This window comes from Trichosurus vulpecula, chromosome 1, assembly GCF_011100635.1.
Source record: "Trichosurus vulpecula isolate mTriVul1 chromosome 1, mTriVul1.pri, whole genome shotgun sequence".
Classification (NCBI taxonomy): domain Eukaryota; kingdom Metazoa; phylum Chordata; class Mammalia; order Diprotodontia; family Phalangeridae; genus Trichosurus; species Trichosurus vulpecula.
In genome coordinates this window covers 84,003,203-84,026,573 of record NC_050573.1, presented here as the reverse complement: position 1 = coordinate 84,026,573, position 23,371 = coordinate 84,003,203, and the positions used below count along the sequence as shown (strand labels likewise).

The 23,371-nt window shown below is 44.0% G+C and overlaps 1 protein-coding gene across 1 annotated transcript in view; it reads right to left on the bottom strand.

Annotated features, from left to right (window-relative positions):
* The window catches only part of GFUS (GDP-L-fucose synthase), a 29,226-nt gene extending 6,146 nt beyond the window's left edge, over positions 1 to 23,080 (bottom strand). The window contains exons 1-5 of the mRNA XM_036741471.1: positions 23,001 to 23,080; positions 19,130 to 19,286; positions 11,131 to 11,245; positions 7,884 to 8,012; positions 7,664 to 7,737 (exon numbers count right to left, since the gene is read on the bottom strand). Of these exons, the coding sequence (XP_036597366.1) occupies positions 7,664 to 7,737; positions 7,884 to 8,012; positions 11,131 to 11,245; positions 19,130 to 19,275 (464 nt within the window). The 5' untranslated portion in view covers positions 19,276 to 19,286; positions 23,001 to 23,080. The remainder of the gene's footprint in view (positions 1 to 7,663; positions 7,738 to 7,883; positions 8,013 to 11,130; positions 11,246 to 19,129; positions 19,287 to 23,000) is intronic.
* Positions 23,081 to 23,371: the final 291 nt, after the last annotated feature.

Here is a 23,371-nt window from a genome sequence, read left to right as displayed (position 1 = left end):
GAGATACTAGGTGACAACAGTCCTTCCTCTCATGGAGCTCACGTCCTAATGTCAAGATATAAATAATGAGGTACATCCTGCACACACACACACGCACACACACACACACACACACACACACACAGAGTAAACGGTAGATAATCTTAAAAGAGAAGGCACTAGTGGAGTGGGATGGAGGAGAAAGAACCCAGGAAAGGCCTTTTATGGGATTTGAGCAGAGTCTTGAAGGAAATCAGAAAGCCAGAGAAGCTAAGAAGGGGACAGCCCATTCATTCCAGGCATGGGGGCAGCTAGCACAAAGAGGCAAGAAGGGGGATGAGCTGGGATCAAGCAGCAGCAAAAAGGCCAGTGTGGCTGGATTGTAGACTGGGTAGGTGGAGGGCAGTGAAGTAGAAAACAGCTGGAAAGGTGGAACAGGGCCAGATTATGAAGCTTTCAATGCCAAACAAGGGACTTTATATCTGATCCAGTAAAGGGAGGAACCAATGGAGTTTTGTGAGTAGGGAAGGGATATGACAGGACTGGACTTATGCTTTAGGAAAAATCACTTTGATAGTTGAGTGGAGGACAGATTAGAATGAACAGTGACTGAGGCAGGGAAAGCAATGGAAGGCTACTGTACTAGTTTGGTGAGAAGTGAGGAGCGCCTGATCCAGGATGGTGGCTGGATGAGCAGAGAGAAGGAAATGAATACAAAGGCTGTGAAGGTAGAAATGACAAGATTTGGCAACTATAACGAGACTTCTCTGATGCTTCATCGTAGCACAGAGAGTGGCACTCTGGCTTCTTGAAGGCTCTGCCATAGTGACATGGGGTCCAGGAGGCCCTTTCAAGCAAGACATGGATTTAAGGATAGGCCCAGTGACAGACTTGTCACCAGAGAACTAGCCTAGTTAAAGTAAGTTCTCATGAACTTTATTTCTATAGGCCTTGGAGGGATGTTGAGATACATAATTGAGATCCTACAAAAAAAATCAATCCCGTAATATTTAACAATCGATCTTGTAATAATCCAGTGGGATGCTGAAGACAAAATACAACAATTCTGATGAGGATGGGGGAGTTGTTAAGAAACATGAATGCAAAGGGAACCCAGTCACACATTTAGACTTCTCAAAGACACAGGAAACGGACTCGAGAGAGGGTAACAGAGTGAATACAAATGTTTGGCGTGATTCTGGAAGTGTCAGGAATGCAAAAGCTAAGAATGAGAATAACGGGAAGGAAGCATAAGGAGAATAAAAAACGGCTTTTGGTGTTTTTTTTTAACCCATATTGGGGGGCATTCATTATAATTCTTTTATACAACAGGACTAATGTGAAAATATGTTTAATAGGAATATATATGTAAAGCCTCTATCAGACTGCAGGCTGTCTTGGGGAGGGAGGGGGAGAAAATTTAAAACTTATAGAAGTGAATGTTGAAAACTAAAAATAAATTAACTAATTAAAAAAATAAAAAACTATATTGGGGGGAAAAGCGAAGACTCAAAGAAATAGGACTGCTGCTTGTGTTAGATGCAATAACACAGGCTAGAGAAATCAGAACAAGCTTCTGCCTAGTTTTCTTATTTTCCATCCAGGAGAATATCTTGGAACTTGAAAGGACAGAACAAAAATAGCTAATAAGGAGCTTTTATGCCCCACTCAAATGGAGAGATACTAAGAGACCATCTAGCTGTCCTCAATGAATTCAAGCCATTGGGACCAGATGCATTATATCCCACTGAAAGGAGCGATGGATGTGGTTGCTGAGCAACTGTCAGTGGTCTCTAAAAGATCATGGAGAAGAAGGCAGATGCCATAAAACTAGAGAAGGGAGAATTTCCTATTTTTCAAAAAAGAAAGTGAAATCTGCAAATTATTATAATTGATCTTGATTCCTGGAAAAAATTCTAGAATATGCCACTAAAGAGATGAAACATCTAGAAAATGAAACACACAGATCACAATGATCCAGCTCAGCTCCATTAAGAATGAGTTGGGGGGGGGCAGAGCCAAGATGGCGGCTGGAAAGCAGGAACTCACCTAAAGCTCTCCCCCAGGTCCCTCCAAACACCTGTAAAAATGGCTCTGAACATATTCTAGAGCTGCAGAATCCACAAAATGGCAGAGGGAAGCAGGGCTCCAGACCAGGACAGCTTGGATGGTCACTGAGTAAAGTCTATCGCACCCGGAGCTGGGAGTGGAGCAGAGCCCAGCGTGGGTTGTGCCTGGACAACCAGACCAAGAGCCTGGTGGAACAGGCCCTAGCGCCCTGAATCAGTGAGCTGTGGCAGTTACCAGACTTTTCAACCCACAAACATCAAAGACAACAGAGGTTAGTGGGAAAAGCTTCTGGGACAGAGTAAAAGGAGTTCCCGGTTCAGCCACCACCCCAGGGGCAGCAGAGGTGGGGCAGCTACAGAACTACAGCTGCAGTTGCTTCCAGCACCAGGCCCACCTGGTGGGAGGAATTAAGTGGCACATCAGAGCAGGAGTGCAGAGCCTGGTCAGATCTGAGTCATGGTCTGGGTTGGCAGTTCTTGGGGGAGGAGGAGCGCTGCTATGGCAGAACTGGCTGTGTAGAAAATGCTCTGAAAACAACAGCACATCCCCTCAAGCTTGGAACAAAGTACTCTCTACTCTACAAGCAGTCACACCCTGATGAAAAACTCAAGGGTCAAGTAAGTTGGCTGGGAACATGGCCAGGCAACGAAAACGCACCCAGATTCAGTCTCAGACTTTGGAATCTTTCTTTGGTGACAAAGAAGACCAAAACATACAGCCAGAAGAAGTCAACAAAGTCAAAGAGCTTACAACAAAAGCCTCCAAGAAAAACATGAACTGGTCTCAGGCCATGGAAGAGCTCAAAAAGGATTTGGAAAAGCAAGTTAGAGAAGTAAAGGAAAAATTGGGAAGAGAAATGAGAAGGATGAGAGAAAACCATGAAAAACAAGTCAATGACTTGCTAAAGGAGACCCAAAAAAATACTAAAAAATATACTGAAGAAAACAACACCTTAAAAAATAGACTAACTCAAATGGCAACAGAGCTCCAAAAAGCCAATGAGGAGAAGAATGCCTTGAAAGGCAGAATTAGCCAAATGGAAAAGGAGGTCCAAAAGACCACTGAAGAAAATACTACCTTAAAAATTAGATTGGAGCAAGTGGAAGCTAGTGACTTGATGAGAAATCAAGATATTATGAAACAGAACCAAAGGAATGAAAAAATGGAAGACAATGTGAAATATCTCAGGAAAAACCACTGACCTGGAAAATAGATCCAGGAGAGATAATTTAAAAATTATTGGACTACCTGAAAGCCATGATCAAAAAGAGAGCCTAGATATCATCTTTCAAGAAATTATCAAGGAGAACTGCCCTGAGAGTCTAGAGCCACAGGGCAAAATAGAAGTTGAAAGAATCCACAGATCGCCTCCTCAAATAGACCCCAAAAAGAAATCTCCTAGGAATATTGTTGCCAAATTCCAGAGCTCCCAGGTCAAGGAGAAAATACCACAAGCAGCCAGAAAGAAACAATTTGAGTATTGTGGAAACACAATCAGAATAACACAAGATCTAGCAGCTTCTACATTAAGAGATCGAAGGGCTTGGAATACGATATTCAGGAGGTCAATGGAGCTAGGATTAAAACCAAGAATCACCTACCCAGCAAAACTGAGTATCATGCTCCAAGGCAAAATATGGACTTTCAATAAAATAGAGGACTTTCAAGCTTTCTCAGTGAAAAGACCAGAGCTGAATAGAAAATCTGACTTTCAAACACAAGAGTCAAGACAAGCATGAAAAAGTAATCAAGAAAAAGAAATTGCAAGGGACTTACTAAAGTTGAACTGTTTGGTTTACATTCCTACATGGAAAGATAATGTGTATGATTCATGAGACCTCAGTATTAAGGTAGCTGAAGGGAATATGCATCTATCTATCTATCTATCTATCTATATATGTTTACGTATGTATATGTATATGTAAGTGCATATGTATGTATATATGTGTGTGTGTGTGTGTGTGTGTGTGTGTGTGTGTATATATGTAAAGAGAGAGAGAGAGAGAGAGAGAGAGAGAGAGAGAGAGAGAGAGGGCGGGCACAGGGTGAGTTGAGGATGAAGGGAAGATACCTAAAAGAAATGAAATCAAATTAAGGGATGAGAGAGGAATATATTGAGAGAGGGATATAGGGAGAGATAGAATGGGGTAAATTATCTCGCATAAAAGTGGCAAGAAAAAGCAGTTCTGTAGGAAGAGAAAGAAGGCAGGAAAGGAGGAATGAGTGAATTTTTGCTCTCATCAGATCTGACCTGAAGAGGGAATACCATACATACTCAATTGGGTATCTTACCCCACAGGAAAGGAGGAGGAAGAAGATAAAAAAAGGGGGGATGATAGAAGGGAGGGCAGATGGGGGTGGAGCTAATCAAAAACAAACACTTTTGAAAAGGGACAGGGTCAAGGGAGAAAATTCAATAAAGGGGGATGGGTTAGGAAGAAGCAAAATATAGTTAGTCTTTCACAACATGAGTATTGTGGAAGGGTTATACATAATGATACGCATGTGGCCATGTTGAATTGCTTGACTTCTTAGGGAGGGTGGGTGGGAAGGGAAGAGGGGAGAGAATTTGGAGCTCAAAGTTTTAAAAACAGATGTTCAAAAACAAAAAAAAAAAGTTTTTGCATGCAACTAGAAAATAAGATACACAGGCAATGGGGCATAGAAATTTATCTTGCCCTACAAGAAAGAAAGGGAAAAGGGGACGGGAGGGGAGTGGGGTAACAGAAGGGAGGGCTGACAGGGGAACAGGGCAACCAGAATATATGCCATCTTGGAGTGGGGGGGAGGGTAGAAATGGGGAGAAAATTTGTAATTCAAACTCTTGTGAAAATCAATGCTGAAAACTAAATATATTAAATAAAAAAATTTAAAAAAAATTTGTTGATGACACAAAAGTGAGATAACTTAATTATCTGCTATGGCGGGAGCCAAAAAGATCTCTAGAGGCTAGAATAAGATGAAATTTCATAGGGATAAATATAAAGTCCTACTCTTGGCTTCATAAATATGAGATAGAGGAGATATGAGTAGAAAGAAGTGTTTGAAAGACATCTTGGACCCAATGAAGCAACAATGTGATGTGGGAGGCAAAGAAGCTCATATAATTTTGGGTTGTATCAGTGTAAGTAGAGTGTCCAGAATTAGGGAGCTGGGCCTCTCCTGCTGTGTTCTGGAGTACTGTGTGCAGTTGAGGGTGTCCTATTTTTGGAAAGAGGACAACCAGGAGGACAGAAGCCTTGTGGTCATGCCAATATGTTGAAAGAAATGGTTAGCAGAGAGAAGAAAAGGCTCACAGGAGCATGACAGCTGTGTTCAAATACCTGAAAGGCTCTCATCTGGAAGAGTTCAATTAGCCTTGCTCTGCCTGAACCAGTGGGAAGACATTGCAGCCAAGAAGATTTCGGCTGGATGAAAGTGAAGATTTCCCAATAATCAGAGCTGTCCAAAAGTGACAAGGGCTCACTGGAATCTTCAAGCAAAGGCTGGATGACCAGATATTGGGTGTGTTGTAGATGGGCTTCTCATGCAGGTACAGGCTTAACGATGCTGTGATAATGTAATTCTATAGTCCTTTAAAGTTTACAAAGCATTTTTCCTCATGAGGTGAACAGTACAATTATTATCCTCATTTCATAGTTGAGGAAATTGAGGTTCAGAGGCAAAGTGACTTGCCCACAGTCACACAGTTACTAAGTAGCAGAGTCAGGATCAGAACCCAAATCTTCTTCCTTCCAATCCACTATACCATACTGCCTCAAGGAGGCAAGAGGAGATGATCAAAGTGCAGCCCAGAAACAAGCAGTGCAGGAGCTGCTACATGGTTCTCCTGGGTCCATGTCCTAAGGACTCCCCCTAAATCGACCCCCACTACACCTTACACCTGCACCTCATCCTGCACCTTGTCTTGGGCCCCTTATCCTGACATTGCCTCCCTGGAACCCTTCCCAACCCTTCCCTGGAAACTTTAGTACAAGCAAAGAGGAAGGATATTCACACTAGCACATTGCTGGTGGAGCTGTGGATCAGTACAACAATTCTGGAAAACAATTTAGGATAATGCAAATAAAGTGGCTAAAATATCTACACCCCTTTAACCCAGAAATTCCATTATTAGACTCATACCCCAAAGGAGCTATTAATAAAAAGTCCCCACATATACCAAAATATTTATAGCAGTACTTTTTCTGATAGCAAAGAATTGGAAACAAAGTAGAGGCACACTGATTGGGGTACAGCCATACAAATTATGGTACATGAATGTAATAGCATGGTACTATGCTGTAAGAAATGATGAATACAGAGAAGTGTGAAAAGATCCATATGAACTGAGGCAGAGTGAAGTAAGCAGAGCCAGGAAAACAATACATTCAAATGTCTACAACAATATAAACAAAAAAGAACCATGCACAGAGTCAAAAGTGAATGTTGCAAAACTATAAAGACCAGCATGCCTTGAAAGATAAGATAGAAGATACCCTGACTTGATTCCATTTGCAGAGATGGAAGGTCCACAAGTCTTGTACACGGTACACATTTTCAGACTTTTTTGATATATAGATTATCTCATTTTCCCCCATTCTTTTTCATTTTTTCCCCTTTAAAAAATACTACTTGTTATATGGGATGGCTCTCTGGGAAGGGAAGGGAAACTGGGGGAAAACTATGGTGATGTAAAAAACTCAACACATTACTAAAAACTTATTTAAAACATAAAGCTCTTCACAGCCTAGTCCCTTCCCCCCTATCTTTCCAGTCTTCTTACGCATTACTCCCCTCTACAATCTTGTCATTTGGGCCTTCTGGCTATTCCTCATATACAGCACTCCATTCCCATCTCCACACCTCTGCACTGGTCATTCCGAGTGCCCGGCATGCTCTCCCTTTCATCTAGGATTCTTAGAGTCTCTGGCTTGCTTCAAGACCCTGCTGAAATGCCACTGTCTACAGAAAGTCTTTCTAGGTCCCTCCAGACACTAGTGCCTTACACTCTAAGGTTACTCTTCTTTTACTCTGCACCTATCTTGTATATACCTACTTATGTATACATTGTCTCCCAAATTAGAACATAAGTTCCTTGAAGGTTGGGATTGATTTTATTTGTCCTTCGTATCTTCAGCATGTAGCAAAGACCCTGACACTTAGGTACTTAATAAATAGGTTATATATATATATGTATGTGTATGTGTATGTGTATATATATATATACATATATATATGTATATACATATATATATATATATATACACATACACACACACATATACACATACTTAGTAGTTACTTAATAGATGGTTGATTATATATGTACGTGTTGTCTCTCCCAAATGAATCTAATCTTAATGAGAGAAAGGTTTACTTCGTTTCTGAAATAAAGTATTTGTAAAACACTTAGCACAGTGCCTAGCACGTAGTAAAAACTACATAAATGCTAGCTATTATTATAATAATTATATTGTTATCATTTTTGTATCTCCAGTGTTTAATACAGTAGGTGCTTAATAAATGCTTGTTGATTGATCAGCTGTAGACTGGGGACTGTGAGGCTTGGAAGATGTGTGACAAGACAGTGGCCTGGGGCTTCTGGCACTGCTGCCTCCCAACCACCCCAGACCTGTTCTGCACGTCGATCATGCGCTTGGCATAGGAGTAGCCGAAGTTGCTATTGTGTGGGGGTCCGTTGTGAATCTGAGTGTAAGGATAGGAAAGGGGGGAGAGAAAGAGAGAGAAAGAGATCCTTGAGGCCCAAGGTGCTGGGGGCCCACACTTCCACCTGCCCCTCCGCCCAGTCCTCTCCCCTCCCTCCATTAGTCCCTTGAGGGCAGCATGCTGACCATGGTCTCGTCGATAGGATAGGAGGTCTTGTCAGGGAAGATGCAGGTGGAGAGGCAGGAGACGACCTTCTGGGTGCCCACCTCATAGGCTGAGTGCAGGACGTTGTCGTTGATCTGAATGTTCTTCCTCTGGAGGGGCAAGAGACAGAATGTGACCTTCCCACTCAGCCACAGTGCTCTTTGATCTTTCTTTCCCCCTCTCCTCCAATCCACTGCCGATTCCTTTTCAATTGACCTCCAAAGATCATCCTCCTATGTCCCCTCTTCTCCACTCTCACTGTCACCACTCTACGGTCTAGTTTAAGAGGCTGTTACTGCATTCAAGTGGAGTATTTTAAGTCTTCTAACTGGTCCAACTGGATCGAGTCTCCCTATAATCTATCCTTCACAGGGTACCCAAGTGATTTTAAGGTATAGGTCTGACTGTGTCACTCCTCTGTCCAAAAACCATCAATGGCTCCCTTCCTGCCTCGAGGACACAATTCAAATTCCTCAGCCTTGCCTTAATGGGTCCTATAGTCTGGCTGCCAGTCACCTCCATAACCTTGCCTCTCACTTCTCCCCTTCAAATACCACAAAGCCCCCTTCTCACCCACAAAAGAGTCTCAACTTGTAATCTGTGACTCCTAGGTTATATGATTTCAAGTTAGATAGGACTTCAGAAATAATTTCCTCCCCACTACCACCATGTAAGGCCCTCAGTCAGTATGTATTAAACGGATATACTGAATTCGGGTCCCGAACACAGTGCCCTGCTAGGAAGAGCAGGAAAAGTCAGAGAAGAATCCAGGACCGAGCATAAGGAGACATGGGTTCTAGTCCTGCTCTGCCCCCACCTTACTAAGTGACTGTGAATATCTCCTTGTCTCTCTCTGGGCCTGTTTCTTCCTCTGTAAATGATGAAATTAGACTAGACAACCTCTAAGGCTCCTCTCAGCCCTGAAAGTCTCCATTCTAAGCTCCCTCCCAGCCCTGATATTCTATGATTTTGCATCAAAAGCCTATGATTCACTTGTATAATTCCCCTGCAAAGATATATGCCAGAACTTGTAGCGATGAATGTGATAATTTGAAGGGCCCACTCTTTAAGCAGAAAGGTGTTCTGAACTGAAAAGAGAAAGGTAAAGATGACTGATTTCTGTTTACAGAGTTCAGCTCAAATTCTGGCTTGAGCCTTTATAAGTCGGGCAGCGAAAGGCACTAGGCTGAGGTCTCAGGCCCAGCTCTGTCGAGGCTTGCTGTGTGACCTTCAACTAGTTGTTTTCTCTGGGCCTGAGTTCCTTCTTTAGTAAAATTAGGAGTTTGGACAGATGTAGAATGCTAGAGAAGAAAGGGCTCAGAGGAGCATGACAGCTGTGTTCAAATACCTGAAAGGCTCTCACCTGGAAGAGTTCAATTAGCCTTGTTCTGCCTGAACCTAGTGGGAAGACATTGAGGCAAGCAGATTTCAGCTTGATGAAAGTGAAGATTTCCCAATGACTGTCCAAAAGTGAAATGGGCTCACTAGTCTTCAGAAAGGCTGGATGACCAAAGATTGGGTGTGTTGCAGAAGGAATTCTTATGCAGGTAACAGGCTTACCAAGCTGGCCTTGAAAATCCCTGCCGGTTCAGAATCGGATTCCGTAATTCTATAGTCCTTTAAAATTTACAAAGCACTTTTCCTTACAAAGTGAATAGTACAATTATTATTGTCCCCATTTCATAGTTGAGGAAATTGAGGCTCCGAGGCAAAGTGACTTGCCCAAGGTCACACAGTTAGTAAGTAGCAGAGTCAGGATCAGAACCCAAATCTTCCTTCCAATCTACTACACCATACTGCCTCAAGGAGGCAAAAAGAGACGATCAAAGTGCAGCCCAGAAAACATGCAGATCACAGGGTCTGTGGTCTCAGTCATATCTCGATACAAATATCTATATATAACTATACCTACGTGTCTGTGTGTGGCAATAGAACTTGCTTCAATCCTCTGAATTTTATTTTATGCATTTAAAAACAGTATTATGAACTAGGAGAACAAATCGTACAAAGACAACAATATGGTAAAGACTTAAAAAAAAAACTAAAAGCATTAGGAGCTCTGATGAACGCGACCAACAATAATTCCAGATGACTAACGAGGAAACATGCTACCCACCTCCTGACAGAGAGGTGAAGGAGTCCGAGTACAGAGTAAGACAGGTATATTTTGTGGACATGGCCAAAGCAGAAATGTATTCTGCCTGATTATTCATGTTTGTAACAGGGGTTTTGTTTTTCTTTCATTCTCATTTAGGAGGGAGGGTGGGTTGGGGTGGGGAGAGAAGGCAAATTTTTTCTGATTGAAAAAAAATATGTAATTTTAAAAACCAGCAGTATTATTTTGAGAAGGGGGTCCATAGTTTCACTGGACTGCCAAAGGGGCCCATGACATGAAAACAGTTAAGATTCCCTGGATTAGAGGATCTCTATGGTCCCTTTCAACCCCAACATTCTCAGTTCTGATTCTATACTTGTATCTCCCCACTTCTACAGAACTCAGAATGTTTCCAAAGCGCTTTGCTCACAACAGCCCTCTGAAGGACACAGTACAAGTATCATTATCCCTGTTTTAAATATTAAATCCCTATTTTAAATATGGAAATACAGAATTTCAGAGTGGGGAGTGCCTTCTGCAAGGTTACACAGTTATCAAGTTGCAACTGAACTTCAACCCAGGCCAAATCCAAGTAGGACTGAGGGGCAGGCAGGCCTAGGGGTGTGGCTGGGAAGAGAGTGTGCTGGGGGAGAGCAGGGGCTTTGGGCACTACTGGTGCTCAGGGCAGAGGCCTAACCCAAACTGCCGCTCCAGCCAATCTAGTACGTGCCTAATAAATGCTGGCTGAATGGAACTGCACCCTCCATATTGGTCTTCAAACACATGCACACACATATATTCACACATATGTGGTGTTAGGGCATAGAACCTTAAAAAATATACCAGTCTCTTCAGTCCTTCAATGAGCCCCTAATTCTCTGGCTCTGTCATGTTTCTCTCTCCCAGCTTCCAGGAACCCTGGGCATACAGTTGGTCCTTAGGAAGGGCTTAATGCTTGCATAATTCTACACAGGAATGAGTCCCACCACTGGGCACCCTTCCTCCTGGAGAAGTTCCAGGACAGCACCTCAGGAAATTGGGGGAGGAGGAAGAGGAAGTGCCTTGAAGGAAGAAGAAATCACCTTCTTGGGTCTTCCCCATTTCCAAGCTCCAAGGGCAGAAGCCTTCCTTACCCAGAAGTCCAGGTTATACTTGATGTTCCGGAAGAGGCCACCCACCATGGCTGCCAAATGGATGACATGTGTAGGCCGGTGCTTCTCAAACAGGGCTCGGGTCTGGGCTGTGTCCCTGGCAGGGGGAGAGGCAAATCATACCCTGACTCAACAGACATTTATATTATGTGCAGAGCAGAGGGAGCTATGAATCATACAGTAAAAAATACGCGTGCACATTAACTGAGCTATTGGTACTCCAAATGTGAGGCTCTTAAGCAATGATCAAGGAACAGACATACTATACTAAGGACAAGAACTGAAATATATTAACCCTGATGATTTTGCCATAAACAAATCTAGAAGACAGAAGGAAGTTGCAGATAAATGGAAAGATGGCTCACAGGTAGACACTGGCCGTGTGACTCTGGACTAGTCACTCAACCTCTGGTTCCTCATCTATAAAATGAGTAATTCGGACTCAATGGCCTCTAAGGTCTCCTTGACCCATAAATCTACAATCTTAAGAAAGTTATGGGAAGAGCTGGTTTTATCATGTGCCAAAAAGCAACAAAGAACATCATTTTATCAGCTTGTACTGTATTGTTTGATGATAAGTATTTGCAAAGGGACTGCCATGAAAACAATTATAAACTTACACTCCAAGATTGGTGGCAGAAGACAAAGAGAAACTCTACAAAGAGCCTGAAAAGACCTTACAAAAATATTCAAGATACAATTTGTCATGCAGTGACTTTAATGGAAAGGTGGGAATAGGTATGGATGGTGAAAAACAGGTTTCCAGAAAAAGGAATGAAATAAGCCAAAAAAACTTGCAGACTAACAGAAACCATGTCTACATATCCCGACTCCTTTCTTCAGGAGAATAATCAGGAAAGGTCTGAATATGACAAAGCAGCTAGGTGGCACAGTGGATTAAGAGTATCAGACTTGGAGTCAGGAGGACCTGAGTTCAAATCCTGCATCAGACACTTACTTAGCTGTGTGACTCTGGACAAATCACTTTACCTCCCTTGGACTTAGTTTTCCCTTCTTTAAAATGGGAATAATAGCACCTACAGGGTTGTTGTGAGGATCAAACAAGATTGTATATAGAAATAGATAGCTATAGGGACATATAGATATACATTGCTATATGAATGCTAGAGATTATTATTATGACAAGCACCAAACAGGGACAGAGAAGGCAGCAAATAACAATTTAAGGTGATTATATTTAAACCTACATGAAATGATTTACCACTAATATGACTTATCAGTCATTCCTAATGTTGAGGGATTGATTCATAAGGCATGTGAAAAACAGAAAGATACTAAAGATTTTTGGGAAAAAAATCTCAGCCCTTATTAGTACTGGAAAAAAAAAGCCAACTCCATATGCTATCAAGGGCAAGAGAACTTGATGCCTGGAATTCTTTGCCTACTGTCTGGTTTCTAGTTCTATACTCTTGTTAATATTGTATAAGGGTGTGTCTACATTGAAAAATTCTGAAATTGCAAATAACAGCCTTCTGCCCTGAATCTAAATGCTGAAATTGCTAGCCAGCATGCACACATAGCTATGCTGGTAAACTGGATCCTTTTCCCCTTCAACACTGTGGTTTCCTGTCCCACCTCCCACCCGTATCTAGGTCAGACTCCAAAGGAAAAGCTGCAATTCCTTAGAAAAAAGGTTCTACTGTTCTCCCTTAAGAAGTAAGCCTAAAGGTCATTTCCATTGGCTTTGGACAAGCTAGTTAACAACCCAGGCAACAAAAAACTCCTTAGAAATCTGTAAGCGTTTTCTGTTCACTAATGCAACTTATTGAAATTTCACCATTTTGCCTTCTATCTCTAAACTGTTGGGAAGATTTCTTCCTGTTCCTAAAACTGTGATAATGCTCAGCTTGGTCCAGGTACAGCATTTTCTCAGTGGTTTCCCCTAGCTTTTACAGATAACAGGTTTCCACATCTTAGGTAGAGATAAGAAAGATGAGCCATCTGATCAATTCTCTTCACCCTATTCTGCCAATCACTGCCCTAGAATCCCAGGAAACTCAAACACCCTCAATATGCTTCAGAAGGGGTTTGTGAGTCATGTGGCAGGGGGAGTTTAGGCTGATTCCTAGCCCCAACCCAGCCATTTAAGACTCTTAAACTAGAGGGTAACACAAGTACTAATACTCTCTTTCCCAAACTCAGCCGATCAGAGCCAGAGAGCTGGTGGAAAGCTAGTTTTGGTGCTTTGACCCCTCTAGAGTTTCCTGGGGGAGGGTATTTAGAGAAGCACTGCCCTTTCCCTTAATCAGTTCCTTTCCCCAACTAGCCAATCTGTGACTGTAAACTTAGCTGATGGTAATGATTGCTATTGTCAAAAAAAAGTTTTATTGGGGCAGCTAGGTGATGCAGTGAATACAGCATTGGCCCTGGAGTCAGGAGGACCTGAGTTCAAATCCAGCCTTAGACACCTGACACTTACTAGCTGTGTGTCTAGCTCCCAGGTGTTAAATAGAACTCCCAGAATAGCCCCAAGGATCCTAGACAGACACTCCTATTGGGACTGTGCCATGAGATATGGGGGTGAGAAAACTGATATTTATTACACTTGCACAGAGTGACAATATTGCTAAAGTTAACCTGTGACCTTAATGTTGGCAAGATGCCTTCTTTGTCTGTTGCCCTAGAAAGCAAGTAATCACTGGTCAGTGATGGGGAAACCTATAGGGGAACATGACAGTGTAATGCTGTGTGTGACTTGATCAGCCCCCATCAAAGCTTGGGGAGAATCTGTATTTGCCTCAACTAGCCCCCATTGAGGCTTGGGGGATTCCACAGGAGTTGTAGCTCCTACTATATTCTTGCTGGCCCCTGTGAGAAGGGTGATTAAGGAATGCTGTAGGAGTTGATCCTCCCATTATCAGCAACCTCATCTTGAGAGGACTAGAATAGAACAAAGTAAGATTATTAACCCCTCCGAAGCTGGCTTCCTGCTCTTCCTGTCTGACCAGACCAAGAGTGAACCTGTTACAGGCTGAAGTCCAAAAACTCCAGTGCCTCCCGTGTGTTATCTGCGAAACAGTATGGTGGTTACTTCACTGAAAAATCATGCATTTATAGGGCCATATGTGCTAAAAATATAGGAAATAATGTGAATAGGGGAATTCTATCAATGCTCCTCTTCCATCAATGAGAAAAAGGAGTAGGGCATTAAAGTATATGCCTACTTGCCCATCTAAATAAAAAAATTACAAAGATCATATAGGTAGGCATCAAAGGCCTCGCAGATGATTGTATTGTCAGGGACCAGTCAATTTTTCACAAGCATCACTCCATCTTAAATCACACCTCTGCCATCATGCCACTACCAGAAAGATCTTATTATATTTATAGCTCATTGATTATAAAAAGCTTTGAATTTGGTAGCACCAAATGTAATCTCAAAGGCCCTTTTCCAACAAAGTTTTCCATGTATACATCAAAGTTACGTAAGATTTTATGAAAGACATAACAGACATAACTTTTTTTGACAATAACAATCATTACCATCAGCTAAGTCAGAAAACAAGGAGACATCTGCTTGCCGGATGTTCATTCACCACTGTCCCTGAGTTCCAGTGCTGAGTCCAAGGAGAAGAGGGAGTCCCGACGGTTGGCCAGGTTCCCTAGATGCTCCCTGTTTGCAGAGGACATCATACTGGTCCTAGCAAGCCTCAGAACACTGCAGAGCCTCCCAGACAAGGTTTGTAACCGCTCAAAGGGCTCTGCCCTAACCATCAGCACAGGCAAAGCCAGTGGAGTGCATGAAGAATACCTATAGTTAAGGCTGTGACATGAAACCTAGAGTTCGTCCTTCAGCACAGATATCTAGGGATTATCTAATGAATTTCCTTATTGATTCGACTAGCTAATGCCAAGTAAGCCAGCACAAATCGGAAACTGGTTTTGTATACTCAGAGTGTATCATTCTCCACCAGGGGTTGATGAGGAATATGTTATCCATTATTTAGCAAGTGATATTTATACAAGATAGGAAATAAAGAAAAGAATAATGCAGGTGGCCACACCAAAAAATAACATACTTGTTAAAAGAAAATGTGTATCTTTGGCTACAGGAGATAGACAAGAGATTTATCTTCTTAGTATAGCTCGTTTCACTAAATCAAAGATAACTGCCTGTCAGGTCAGACAAGGGAGGACTCTGAAATCGTTCACCTTCAGCAACTAAGTCTTTTTGTACAGATATGTAGAGAAAAGGAGACGCTGCAGGTCATCAGCGGCTGTGTCTGGTTTTGCAGTTTCTGAGGGGTCACAGACAGCAAAATGGTTAATATAGAACAAAACAGAGTCAGCTATGTTTTTCCAGAAATTCATTTCCAACTATACACAGACACAGAAACAGATACAGACACATGCCTGTGCAAGTGCTCGGTGTGTATATGTACATGTGATAATGCAAATGGACAAGCTGGGCCCATAATTCAACAGGAGGAGAAGGGTAGGCCCAAAAGTCTAAAGGAACTCAAGATTCTACCTAAAATGAGGGTGTCTTTTTATGCCAATATCCTAGGAGTCCTCTTGTATGGTTATGACTCATAGACCACTACAGCTTCTGAAAACATTGAAACTGATTATCACAAAAAGGGCAATGGCGAGGCGAGGCACATGCTGGATGGGAACAAGCTATAACCCTTAACAAATAAAAGATATCATCAAATCGATGTATAATCTGAAAAGAAGGAGGAATGGTCAGGTAGCAAGAGCAAAGGCCAACCTTTGGACGTCCTGTGTGCTCCCCTGGTATTCTTTACATTTTTAGAGGAGAGGAAGGGACTCTATGTCAAATTTATGGGCATCCATGGACCAAAGTTACATAGGATAGGCAAACAGGGAAGGGGTACAGTCTGTGTCATGGGAGGTGGGGGGAAATCCACATCGATGAAATCGTAGATCTACTGGAGTATGAAGTATGTGTTTCTAATAAGCGATCAAAAGAGAAGGGAGGGTCAGAGAGAGAGTGTCTACAACTAGAGAGCAATGGGGGCAAAGGAGTGATACCAAGAACTCCAGGAAAATACAAGGAAGAAGGATTCACTTTTTATCAGGGGAGGATTTGTGAAGGAGATAGTGTCTGAGTACGGCCTGGAAGCAATAGTATGGGCTTACACAGGCAGAGATAAGGAGAGACATTTGAAGCACAGAGGGGTGGCCTGAGCCAATTCATCGGGTAAGAAAAAGGAAAGGATGGATTCTAGGAATGACCCATAAAAGAATTTGGCTAGAAATTACAGTGTTAGAGGCAGTAAAGGCAGGAGAGGCAGTTAAGAGTCAGACTATGGAGAACCTTCAAGTCCAGCTAAGGAGGCTGTATTATACCCCACAGGCAATGGGAGCTACGGAAGGCCATGGAGCAAAAAAATAACAATCAGGCCTGAGCCTCAAAAAAATTACTTTTCAGCTGTTTGAAGGCTGGAGCTGGAAGGGAACTTGTATAATCTGACAAAGGAGAAAACTGGGGAATGACCCAAGGTCACCCAGTAAATAAAGGGCAGATCTAGGACTGGAGAAAGGCCAAATGCCATGACCACTGTCTTCAAGCTTTCGAAGGGCCATCATGGGGAAGAAACACCAGACTTGCTCGGCTTGGCCCCAAAAGGAAGAACTAGAAATGATTAGCTACAGAGGGGCAAATTTAGGCTTTATACAAGAAAAATATTTCCCAACTATTAGAGCTGTCCCAAAACTGAATGGGCTACCTTGGGGAGTAGCAAGCCTGCCCTCTGTGGAGCTCTCAGCTCAGGCTGGATGACTTACTTGTCAGGTATGATATGGAAGGGACTTGGGTTCAGGTACAAGTTAGACTAGATGGCCCCTGAGCTCTGGGGTAGATAGTGTGAGAGCTGGAGAGGGTGTGCTCAGAGTAGGGACATCCCATCACAGCCTGGTCTGTGCCAAAGGAGAAATCTCTAGAGATGTCAGCATATGGTGGGATAACCCTGGCCTACATGGGAGGCAGGTGCTGTGTGGCTGCCTTAGGGAACCCTCCTCATCCTCCTTGACCTCTCTGTACAAGTGACCACTGTTATCATCTACCTTCCCCTCCTGAATACTCTCATCTCTCTAGGGTTTCAAGGTACTGCTCTCTCCTGGCTCCTCCCCTATCTGACCAGCCACTTCTCAGCCTCCTTAGCAGGATCTTCATCCAGGTTACACTTGCTCGTTGCCCAGGAGAATCCTCCAAGGCTCTGTCCCGGGCCCTCTTCCCTTCTCCTTTCAGATTATCTCTCTTGGTGATCTCATCAACTCCCATGGGTTGTTGTCATTTCTATGCAGAAGATTCCCAGATCTACTTTTCCAGACCAAATCTCCAGACTTACATTTCCAACTGCTTGTTGGGTATTTTGTACTGGATATCTTATATTCATCATAAACTCAAAGCGTCCATAATGGAACTCATTTTTTTTACTCTGCAAACTCTGCTTTCATCCCAACTTGCTTCTTCTTGTCAAGGGTCCCACCATTCTCCCAGTCATCCAGGCTCAGTGTCTTCTTTGATTCCTACTCCTACTCACCTCCCATATCCAATCCATTGCCAAACCCTGTCATTTCTGCCTTCACAATATCTCTCACACACGTCTGCTTCTCTCCACCCAAAAGCACCAACCTAATTCAGGCCCTCATTACATGTCACCTGGAAGCCACTGAAGTGGTCTCCGAGCCTCCCTTCTCCACCCAGTTGACAAGGTGATTTTTCTAAGTCGTAGATCTGACTACGTCATATCCCTGCTCAAAAAGTTCCAGGGGCTCCCTATTACCTCTAAGCTCAAACAAAACCCATCTGCTTGCAATTTAAAGCTCTTCATAACTCGAGCCCTTCTTCCCTCTCCCCCAAATGAACCCTCCAGGCATCTACACCAGCCTCCTTGCTGCTCCTCAAACACAACTTCCACCACCTGCCTCAGGGTGTTTGCACAAGTGGTCTCCACTCCTGGAAGGCTCTGCCCCCATGTAGGACTTTCCTTAGTTTCTTTTCACTACCTCTAGTCCTACCTTTTGCAAGAGGCCATTCCTGGTCCCCCCCCACCCCCACAGCTGCCTAGTCTTTGCTTTGAGATGACCTTCCATCGACATCCCCAGTTATTCACATGTTGTCTCTCCTGCTGGAAATGTGAGGTCCCCAAAGCGCAGGGATTGCTTTTGCCTTTCTTTGTATCCCTCAGTGCTTAGCTTGACACACAGTAAAGGCTGAACAGGGCAGCTAGGCGCTGCAGTGGATAGTGCACTGGCCCTGGAGCCAAGAGGAACTGAGTTAAATCCAGCCTCTGACACTTACTAGCTGTGGGCAAGTCACTAAACCCTGTTTGTCTTAATTTCCTCATCTGTAAAATGAGCTGGAGAAGGAAATGGCAAACCACTCCAGTATTTTCGCCAAAGAAAACTCCAAATGCAGTCACTAAGAGTCAGACTGCAAACAACTAAACAACAGCAAAGACCGAATAAATGAGTGACTGACTGACTAGCTTAAAGGACCAGGGACCAAGAAGCCAGTCAGGGACGTGTGGCTATGTGGTGGCCTGGGGAAAGGGAAAAAGATGCTGAAGGGAAGTGTCAAAGGAAGGCTTCCAGGTAGAGGTAAGACAATAGAGGGTGGAACAGGTAAAGATCTGGCTTTCTTAACTTTTTAGCTTATTTTTAATTCACAAAATAAAGCAAACATTTCCACAACATAGTATAATAAAAAAGAGGATTGCACATGAAACAGCGAATCAATTACGTACAACTTGTCATTCCTTTTAAATTTGTAATAAAGTTATCACGTGACTAAGATCTGACTTTCTTGGCAAAAGGTGGGGGACCAGGATGTTTGTCCAGGATGGGAATTGGGCAGGTTGGCCTTACTGCTGTGCCCTAGGTCTAGCTCGTTCCTAGCTCACTCCAGTCTAATACAACCCAACCCTACTGCCTGGACAGAGAGAAATGGGTACGTGTAAGGGCCCAGGGGAGAAAGCTATGAACCACTTACATTAGGTCTGCATCCTTGGAGGAGACAAATATCCACTGTTCCCCAGGCTGGCTGGCACCGTCCGCCACCACTCTCTGTATGGCCTGCCCCACTAGGCCAGAGCCCCCAGTGACCAGGATGCGAGTACCCTCTGATGGGTCTGCCATGCCTGCTGCACCTGTGGGGACAGAGGTCACACACAAGGTAAGAAAAGCTGGGCCCTGCCCCTTACCTGCCCCAAACCTTACCTCTGTAGAGCCTTTTACACATATTGGCTCAGTTGAACCTCACCACAACCTTAGGTGATGTTATTACTGTTCAAGCAGTGGTTAAGTCACAGCCATAGACAGGGCTCAGTTGTGGCTCCACTCTTGATCAGTCAACTCCACCTCCTTCATGAAGCCTTTCTAGATCCCGTCGCACGATAAGACCTCTCCTGCTCCAACCTCGCATAATATTTTGTTTTGTACCTCTCTGATACACTTGAGATATGGAGACAGCTAGCTGGGGTAATAGACAGAGTACTGGACTTGGGTGTCAGAAAGACCTGTGTGTGACTTCTTCACCAGTCACTTAACTAGCTGTGTGACCCTGGGCAAGTCATTTATCTTTTCTCAACCTCAGTTTACTCATCTGTAAAATGGGGATAATATAGCACTTACCTCATTTTGAGGATCAAATGAAATAATATATTTAAAGTACTTTACAAACCTTTAAAGCACGATACAAATGTTAGCTGTAATAGTAATAGTTTCTGCCCCAACCCCCACACTCAACTGAAAGTTCCAGGAAGGCAGGAAAAGTGTGTCTCTCAGTGTCCAGCCAGAGCTCTGCAAACAGCTGACCCTCACCAATGTTTGTTGTTTTTTTTGGAGCAGGGGAAGGCAGGGTAATTGGGGTTAAGTGCCTTGCCCAAGGTAACGCAGCTAGTAAACGTGGCAAGTGTCTGAGGCCACATTTGAACTCAGGTCCTCCTGACTCCAGGGCCGGTGCTCTACCCACTGCACCACCTAGCTGCCCCTAATGTTTGTTGTTCTTGTTCCGTCCTTACCTACCCTTCCTCTCCCCGCCTCCCCACCTTCATCCTTCCTTCCCTCATTACTAATACTAATAACATCCACTAGAAATTACAGTGATCTTAAGGAGCCCGGGCTTCATGATCAACGTAGATTCTTCAAGAAAATGCTAGAGACTGCGGGTCAATGAAGGTGGCATCTACTCAGTACCTAACACAACATAACCCAGTGGCTAGAAACACACATCACAAGCTATTACTATTCAAGGCCCGACAGACGACAAGTCCCCTTACTACCACACCACCACCGCTACAACAAATTCAGATCTCAAAATATCCTGGAGAAATCAGCCAACCAACTGGTCTGGAACCAGAGCACTAGCACAGACTGAACTGTTGCCTACAATCTCCCGGACATAAGATTGATCCATAAAGACTTCACAAGTCTAGTTAACAAGCATTAAGCATTGCTATGCTTTTTAGTAGATGCTGCCCAGACCACGTGGACCAAAAGCTTTAAAAATAGAGACCAGGCAGAGGAAACGCTGTGGAGTCAGGAGGAGGTGCACCTCACCCCCACTGCTGTGCCTGCTGCTGGGGTTATACTCAGGATGTTCTCAACTCAGGGAGCTTAAAGCCTAAGAGTTTTAATCAACTACAAAAACCAAGTGGTTTGTTTTGTTTTTTAAAGTCACCTGTGCAACTGCCTGGAAAACAGTGAACATAAAATAATAAGAGAGTGGGATAACAATTTGTCACAGCCATTTCTAGCTGAGCCCCATCAAAAGACATGAGAATAAGACAACAACACAAAAATAACAACTCTTATTTCTGTAGTGTCTTAAGGTTTACAAAATGCTTTCCTCGCAACAATCCTATGAGTACCATAGCAGAAATATGTTCCACCCCATTTTACAGATGCAGAAGCAGGTCCAGAGAAATGAGATTGTGTTGCTAAGGGTCAGAGACAAGAAGCGACCAGGTTTCGAACCCAAGTCCCCTAGTCCCTAGTTCAAGAGTCTAATGGACTCCTGATCCTTCTCATCAGGTTGAATTTCTAATTAGCCAAAAGCTGAGGTCATAGATAAAAGAAGCCTATATTCTAGCCAAGGAGTAGGAGGGACAGGAATGAAGGAATAGGCTAGGCTGCTTCCACTGGAGATAATGGCCTTCTCTTTGCCACCTGCCATTGTAAGAAGAGTCTACTGGGAGTTTGTCAAGGGTACCCACTCACAAAATAAATACTAATCTCGCTATACTCCCTCAGGACCAGTCGTATGGTGGGAGAGGAACAACTGAAATGACCAGGGAGTCTCTTCTCTGGGATGCAAGAGGGAAAGAGAGGATCATCTAGGAGCAGGAAGGAAAAACTCTCTATGATCTGTACTTCCTGGAGGCCACGTATCCATTCAAACTGTCCTGGAGAAGCAAGCATAAAAGCCTTGGATTTGGGCCAGGGCCAGCCAGGACCTATTAACAATCTTCTCTCCAACACTCTCCCTTTCCTCTCACCTGGGCAAGTCAGGGTCATAGATCTGCAGTGGATAGTAAGGAACCCAAAGGCCCTTTGTAACAGCTGTGACAGAATCAGCTCAAGATGCCTGCAGAGCTCCAGTGAGGAGGTACCTACTTCCTCCCAAGGCAGCAAACATAATGTCCTTTAAGGACAGGGGACGCTCTCTTTTTGTCTTTCTAGCCACAGTGTTTACCACAGTATCAGTGCTTAATAAATGTTTGTTGATTAAATAATTTTGTATAGCCTTTTTCCCTTCTGAAATCTGCCTTTCAGCCTCATCTACTCCTTTTTTCTCTCTGGGGTCAAGGAACATGAGGGTAATCCCTTTTCTACAAGACAGTCCTTCAAACAGTGAGACAGCAATCACGTTTTCCAAGCCACCTTCTCTGGTTCTCTCCTGTCTTCTCTTCCTCCCTTTGTGTGTGTGGATGGGTAGGTGCAAGATCAGCTCTGCCCCCCATCAACTGATCAACAAGCATTTATTAAACATCGACTATGTATATACATTGTTCCAGGTGCCTAGGATACAAAGACAAAGGTGGAACAGTCCCTTCACAGCTGTTTCCACGTTATCGCCTCCATTACATTGTAAACTCCTTAAGGGTAAGCAGGGTCTTTGGCCCCTTTTTGTATCCCCAGCACTTAGCCCAGTGCCTGGCACATGGTAGGTGCCTAATAAACGCATGTTGCCCTGCCTTGCCTTCAAGTTGCTGACATTCTGTAGGGGGAAACAACACGCACACATGTAAGTATGTGATACTTGAAATAAACACAAAATAACCACATGGGAGCTGGGTGTTGGAAGGGAAGGGAGGAGGTGGAGGGCACGGGGAAATCGGGTCCTGTTTCCAGTGGCTGGGGCAGAGGGGCTCAACAGGGCGGGGAGAGGAGAGGGGAAGAGATAGAACCCTGCCCTCCCTCGGGATCCGGAGTAGGGCCTGTCTTCTGTGGGCCCTTAAGGGCACCCCGGGGACAGAGAGCCGGCCCTAGAGTCGGGAGGACCTGAATTCAAATTCGACCTCAGACACTTACTAGCTGTGGGACTGTGGGCAAGTCACTTAACCCCGCTGGCCTCAGTTTCCTCATCCGTAAAATGAGCTGGAGAAGGAAATGGCAAACCACTCCAGTATCTTTGCCAAGAAAACCCCAAATGGGGTCAGGAAGAGTCTGAATCGACCGAACTTAAATAAGGACACCCTGGACTCTGTGGGCCTCAGTTTCCCCTTCTGTCCAACGGGCGGACCACCTCTCTAAGCTCACTGTCTGCTGACACTCGGGAAATAAGTGATGCCACGCCACGCCGCGGCCCTCCCCTACTCCCACTTCCCCACCCGCCTTCCCCCCACCCCCCAGACTCCCACCTCGGCTTCGGACTCCACCTGCTGCTCCACAGCTGCTTCCGGCAGGAGTCCACGCCGGCCACGCAAGAGGATCCAGCGAAAGAAGGGAGCGGGGAGGGGAGGGACGGAGACCCCCGTGGGACGCTGGGAAATGTAGTCCTGTTTTGTGAACGTAGGTTTTCCTCGCCACGTCCCTTCCCTACAGAAGGAATTCTGGGAAATGTAGTCCGGCCCTTGGAATCTCTGGGAAGTTGTAAACATTGCACCGAGCTCTTGCTGCCCCCACCCTATCCCGTTCAACCCTGAGTATCGTGAAAAAGAATGAATCGTGGCACTGAGTGCTGGAAGGCAAGGATTTCAGGGGTTAGTACCACCTTTTGCTTTAGTTATTT